This window comes from Seriola lalandi, unplaced genomic scaffold (genome assembly GCF_002814215.2).
Source record: "Seriola lalandi dorsalis isolate HSWRI2012SDOR001 ecotype SW California unplaced genomic scaffold, Sedor1 jcf7180002054936, whole genome shotgun sequence".
Classification (NCBI taxonomy): domain Eukaryota; kingdom Metazoa; phylum Chordata; class Actinopteri; order Carangiformes; family Carangidae; genus Seriola; species Seriola lalandi.
In genome coordinates this window covers 265,721-272,577 of record NW_019525488.1, presented here as the reverse complement: position 1 = coordinate 272,577, position 6,857 = coordinate 265,721, and the positions used below count along the sequence as shown (strand labels likewise).

Below are 6,857 nucleotides of genomic sequence, written 5' to 3'. Positions count from 1 at the left end.
CTCAACACACTGAAATCTGAATTCACTATATGAACATCAGTGTTTTTGTGTGGTTGTCTTCTTAAAAGTGAAGCTTCCTGCTGCTTCCTGAAGTGACGTCACTGTTTCACATTGTGTTGTATTAAAATGAACTGGTGTCATTAGGGGATCAACATGGCCGCCACAGCAAGGTTTCAGATTGAGATTATTTTGATCCCAATGTCTCTTTATACGGGTAAAACCAATACATGCGTGACGAGTGTCTATACGTGTGTGTGTTTGCCTGTGTGAGCCCAGATGTTCACTGGTCTTCCCATGAATCACAGCTGGATTACAGCCACAGTCTTATTGGCTGCAGGTGGGAATGAAAGATGCAACACAACCACAAAACAGAGAGATTCCAGGAGGATAAAACGATCGGACGATGGATCGTCCTCCAACCATAAATATTTCTATGAATGGAAAAGCGGCGAGACACATAAGAGAAACTGTTTCTTGTTTCCCATGTCCAAAATTGGAAATCAAGAGGCAAAATATTTGCTTTTATGTATACAAGATGTTGTGGGCAACGCAGCGAGTCCGATATATAAACAGTTCAAGATGCACTTTAAATCACTGAGATACAAAGAGCCAGTGAGCTCAGATGGTGCAAGTGCAGACATAATGGAAGAGATAATCTATACGATCAGTTATGTGACTGTTCAAGGAAAATACTCGTTTCTGCTCTGCTCCGTTCTCAAGACTTGACTTGAGATGTTTATGAAACTGAATTTATGAATGTGATAAGTCAAAATAAAACCACAGGAGACAGAAGAAACAAATATTTTCCTTTATTTAAAAGCCAAAGCTGCACATGATGAGAACACGTAGTGGGAATTAGAAGCTTATCTTTCCCTTATAGGAAAGCTGAGGTAATGTGAGTGAAGTCAACAGCCATTAATTTAACACTTGAAGCAGCGAGGAGACTTCATGGAAGCCTCATGGAAGTTTAGTCTAGTCTGAAACCGGTCGACCTCAAGCATGTCAGGACGTCATTCAAGTTACAAATTCTCTACAATCAGTAAAGGATGTGTAAAAGGTTCAGTCTGAGCAACAGCAGCTCCACACGGGTTCTCCACACAGAGGTTACAGTTCTACCCAGAACCCCTGCGCTCTCAGGAGCCGCTCCCTGAAGCTGCTGGCAGTAACGTCAAGAACCATTCACACAAAGAAGCCACTTCACAAGAACAAGTCTGGAACCTTCGGAGGGTGAAAAAATGTAAATCATGTGTTTTGTTTGTTAGCTTTAATTTCTAAAATAAGGATCGTCATTTTTATCTTCTATAATTCTATAAAGAAAAATCAACTTAATTCTGCAAAAAATGAAGCTTCATTTTGTTTTTGTGATGGTTGATTAAGTGCTTGTCACATACTATCTTATCTTTACAACGTTTGTTGAGATAACGCTGAAGCAAATACAACTTCTGATACAATTAAAATCCCTGCAGGGGCCGGCTGCACAAAACCGTTTTCTCCTTAAGACACTTGAGGTTTAATTCCTCCTCAGCTGAGGGAGGTACTTAAGGGTGCACTGAATCTCTTAAGAGGTTTCCTTAGTTAAGGAAAAAGTTAATCAATTACAGCAGTAACAGAGAGATGCTACAGTGGTAAAGTTGTACTGTTTCCATGGAGACCATATGTTTGGACATTAGCCTGTGATACCTGTTATCATTAAAGGAGTGAGTAATGTAGAGTCAGGGTTCTGGTTAAACTTGGTCGTGCTGCAGTTTAGACGGAGTCGGAGGTGCCGCAGGTTTTATCCGTAGTTTGGTTGCTAAGATACGGAAGCTGAGAAAGGCCAAATATTTTTATTATCTCGTTATCTCGAGATGACGAAGCTCGTTATCCCGAGGTAACGAGATATTATCGGGAGGAAACGATTTGGACTGAACCTCTACCACTACGTCTCGAGTAACACGCAGTCCAGATAATCTGCACCTCTCGTGCATCATTCGGTAACCATGACGACCATGTGATGGAAATAATCCATCCAATAATCCAATGACAATGAGATAAAAATATATTTGCGAGTATGTCCTTTCTCAGCTTCCGTACTAAGGTGTTCTGTGCAACAGTTTAACTTTAACTTTGTAAGACCAAGACACTGAAATACTTTAGTGAAGGTTTAAAGGAAACCTGAAGGAGAAGACTTAAGTGCTGCCGTTTTTCCATCTTAAGGAAAATCTTAACCTAAGGCGTTTTGTTTTGTGAGACCGGCCCCTGATAACAGACGGTCGCTGCCGCACAAATCACGTTACGGCGCTTTAACACGATTAAACCGAACGCTCTGATTGATTCCAGTGTAACTCTGAACCAAGAAAAATGTCTCTCCAATGAGGATTCTACTTCGTATTCTGTGACGTGTGTCTGTATGAGCCTTTAGAGTGTGTGTGTGTGTGTGTGTGTGTGTGTGTGGTCCTAGCATCTTCCTAGCAGCCTTACTCCTTAGCCAGCTTGACAGAGCTGGGCTTGGCTCCGATGGGAATCCCGTGCTTGTGCAGCGCTTCGATCAGAACCTCCCTCGTGTCTTTGTTGTACGAGTCGAAGTCGAAGACGTTTCTCACCACGTTGGCCAAACCCTCGCCTGGGAATTTCTGTTGGGAGGGAAAGAGGGGCGGGAGAAAGAGGGGTGGGGAAAGAGGGGGAAGATGGAGGGAAGAGGGTCAGAATGTTAATATGATTCGCAGTTCGTCAACAGGTGAGTCAGGTGACATCTGGACGGTAACTCGTCTTCAGACTCTGACCACAACACTGACACCAGCCTTCTCTCTCCTGCTGAGGCTGCTGCAGCATGTGTTATTGTGTCTGTGATAATATTAGAGAGATACTGAGTTATAGTGTCTCAATACATACAAACTGTGGTCTACAGTTACTATGACGATACGCTGGTAAACAGGCGCAGAGAGGCAGAGAGAGGGAGAGATATCTTTCATAACGTCTGAAGATGAAAACCACCTTCGTGGTCCACCAGTGGGTCCCGGCCCACAGGTTGGGAACCACAGGTCTAAATGAAAGATTATGAAATCTCATGTGGGTGAGAGGCTTTTTAAAGAGCTGTTTTCATTTTTAAAAAGACACAATGCTCGTAATGACTTCACGGCCCCTGATCCTGGGGCCATTATCAGACCCATAATTGCACTTTAACACCTAAATATTACAATGAACTGACACTGTTAAATTCTATAAATTGATGCAAAAATCGATAACAGCCTCACCCCAGCTGGTATTGATCTGAGCCCCCAGATACCACAGAGGTGCATTTACGACCAGATGTGAAGTGGTAATTAAGGGCGAACGTCGGCTCCTGCCTCGAACAGGACAATTCAGACTTCGACTGAATTGTCCTGCACCTGTCCCGCTCCTCCACACGTCAATACTGCTGGTGATTAATTTCCGGAGTGGGTGGCCAGTGGGGAAATCAAACATAAGAGCTCCTCCCTGTGCACCGGGTTATTGATCTAGCTCCAATCGTAATCTCACTCTTCTCTGAGAACCTGACGTTATTTCTTCTTTCTCTAAAGAACCACAGAACCCGAGGAAGGCACGAGACGACACAACCACGACATCTAAACACCTTCAAAATAAGAGAGAAGAGTGTGTTCATGTAGACAGCCTGTGCCACACCGTTCATCTGGAAACGAACCAAGAAGAACGGTACTACTACTTTTATCGATACTGCTTATGGATCCGGTTCTTTAACGGTACATGAACAAATAAAGACCAGCATTAACATGCTGCTTTATTTTCTCATACGAACTCGATTAGCATTCTTGAGTAACAAATTCAACAGCGGTGAACTAATCACTATTATAGAACGATTTTGAAACGATGGAAATGTAAAATAAATGTAATACACAATGATTCACTACAGGACTTTTCTTTGACAGTATTTTCACAGTGCAGTAGTTCACCCCCCCCAGTGTGTGTTGAGGCAGGAGGACACTCTCCTGCATTATTGAAGCATGTCGTGCTGCAGGATTAAGGACACAGCCTCTTTATAAATCATTGATAAAAAATAGTCTGAGATCAAATCTGAGAAAAGTGTTACGTCACATGAGTTCCTCTCACCTGCAGGTGTTTGACGATGTTGACCACCTCTCGGGTGGAGTAGGGGTAGGTGATGGTGCCCTGGTCGGCCATGGACCGCAGCTCTCCGAAGGCGGCCACCAGTTTCTGCAGCGTGGCTTCGGGAACGTCGGGGCCGTACTGTTTGAGCATCGCCAGCTCGGCCTGGGGCTTCGGGTTGTCCACGGCGTGGCAGCTGAAGATGTCACCTGTAAACACACCCACATGATTCTACCTGTGCAGTGATGAGACTTTACTGGACTCTGCAGCAATAACATCTTCTGAAATAGTCTTTTAAAGACTCCAGTTAACTCAGAGCTTTGCTGCTGGACTTTTCACTGAAACAAGGAAGAGGCATCGATTCACCCCGGGTTCATCTTCACTCCACCGGCTCCCAGTATCTTTTAGAGTAGATGTTAATGTTCTTTTAATTGTTTTTGTGGCTCACATTGCCGATTATCTGTTGTTTTATAATCCTTCACAAGCTCTCAGATTCTCTACTGTCAGGCTTTTAAATACACACAACTTCACGCACAAGAAAAGTAGTTTTCCTCTTTTTTAAAGTTATTTTTTTGGGCTTTTGTGCCTTTAATGGACAGGACAGTAGAGACAGGAAATGGGGAGGCAGAGAGGGGGAATGACATGCAGCAAAGGGCCGTCCGACGCAGGAGTCGAACCAGGGCCGAGGACACATGGGGCGCCTGCTCAACCCCCTGAGCTACACGACGCCCCTAGTTTTTCTCTTTTTAATTCAGAAGGAGACGGAACAGTTCAGCTCATCTGACAGCAACCGTCTCATTTACAATGTCCAATCCTGATTTATCTAAATTGCTTGGTTATTTTTTATCATTATCATTATTTACTGATCTATTTTTCCTTGGACAGGACAGTGAAGAGTGGCGGGAAACGGGGCAGAGAAAAGGTGAGAGAAGGAGCTTATTAAATGAAGAAGGAGAGTGTTCCTCTGTGGAAGGACGTGTGCGTGTGTTTGTACCTAGAGCTCCAAAGAAGTCGTTTCCCAGGAAAGGAAAGCCCGGTCTGTTAGCCAGCACCAGCATCCTGAAGTCTGGATGCATGACGATGGCGTTGGGTCTGCTCTTGGCTTCACGTGGATCTTTGGAGGAGAGACAGTCGCAGTTAACTCATGACACATCACAGCGGCAGCCTCACTTCGTGTTTCTGCCTCTACCTTCTCTTTAGCTCGTCATGTTTTGACTTGCTTTGTGTCACCGAGTCTCTGATTGCATCAGGAGCTCTCAGAGTTTGTGTTTATGAAGTCTCGAGGTCGTGTTTGCATTCCTCTGGGAGGAAGAGCCTCTCAGGAATAGAGAAAGCCGTCAGCTGCTGGTGTGATTACGTGTGAGAATCCACTGGTACCTGTCCATAAAGGCTTTTATCCTAAGCCTCCTTTAGTGTCCTGCATCTGATGTTTTACACGTGTCCGTCTTCCAGGACACCCAATCCTCAGCTCATCCGTTTAATGGTCCCGCTTGTGTCTGCTCGCTGCATCTGGGACGTGTCTGCTGTCAAGGTGTTAAACCCTCTGTGTGTGTGTGTGTGTGTGTGTGTGTGTGTGTGTGTACCTGAGATGATCCTGCGTCCGTCGGCCAGGATCATTTCTCCGCTCTCCACCAGTGTTTTGAGGATGCAGGTGACGTTTGTTGGAGCTTTATCGGCCTCATCAATCACCAGTATGTGACCCAGTTTCACTGCTTTCACCTGTGTGCACACACACACACACACACACACACACACACACACACACACACACTCTGTTTAAATGTATGATAACAGTGAGTGTTCATTGGTTAGACAGGAGAAACAGCGTTCAGAGATAGTCACAGACGTGACGCTGGACGTGACGCAGACTGAACGTCTGACAGTCGGACTTCTTTGTAAATACGCTGCGTTCCCACATCTCAGCAGGTCGCTCTGTGAGTCTGTTATTATAACTGCTACAAAGAATGAGCAAAAATATGTAAATAGATTCCACTTCCCTCAAACTGGAATTTCCCTTGAAAAGGTCCTACATACACACTGTGCACCATCACAGGTGTTTTCACTTAGTTTGATTAATTAGGCCACAGGACGTGTGTGTGTGTGTGTGTGTGTGTGTATGTGTGTGTGTGTGTGTGTGTGTGTGTAACATGACTGGAGCCCTGTTCAATCCTATACAGTGTGTCTGTGTGTGTGTGTGTGTTCTACAGTTTCCTCTGTCTTTGGGTCGGTGTGCGTCATGTGACACTGAAACACCAGGTGTGGCCACTGCACTAACATGTAGTTATTTCTTCTTCCTTGGTGTGTGCAGAGTGTTGCTCGTCTATATCCTCCTCCCTGTCACACAGATCTTTCACCTCATGTGAATCTCTTCATAACTCTGTCCACCTCTGAGCAGCTGTGTGTGTGTGTGTGTGTGTGTGTGTGTGTGTGTGTGTGAGATTAACTGACCAGAGGTGAGTCCTCGTACGTGATGATGCCATCTCGGACTGAGGGCTGCAGGGTCAGAGTCTGGACAGTCGTATCTCTGTGGGGGGGTGAAACACTGAGGTGAAACTGTAAATGTTCAGTTATAATAACTCAAATTCAACTTTTGCTTTCATTTATTTAGAGTTTAAAAATAATCTAAATGAACACACACACACACACACACACACACACACACAGACACAGGCCAGAAAACAAAACATAAGCATCTCCCCAACAACTTTGATTCCCTGTGGCTCCTGAAATGATCACTCCCTCTTTCTCTGAACATCTCCCACCTACCAGCCCCC

General features: G+C 44.7%; 1 protein-coding gene across 1 annotated transcript in view; it reads right to left on the bottom strand.

Annotated features, from left to right (window-relative positions):
• The window catches only part of vwa8 (von Willebrand factor A domain containing 8), a 63,817-nt gene that overhangs the window by 31,482 nt on the left and 25,478 nt on the right, over positions 1 to 6,857 (bottom strand). The window contains exons 22-26 of the mRNA XM_023393477.2: positions 6,532 to 6,607; positions 5,667 to 5,802; positions 5,078 to 5,197; positions 4,087 to 4,292; positions 2,460 to 2,612 (exon numbers count right to left, since the gene is read on the bottom strand). Coding sequence (XP_023249245.2) covers positions 2,460 to 2,612; positions 4,087 to 4,292; positions 5,078 to 5,197; positions 5,667 to 5,802; positions 6,532 to 6,607 — 691 coding nt within the window. The remainder of the gene's footprint in view (positions 1 to 2,459; positions 2,613 to 4,086; positions 4,293 to 5,077; positions 5,198 to 5,666; positions 5,803 to 6,531; positions 6,608 to 6,857) is intronic.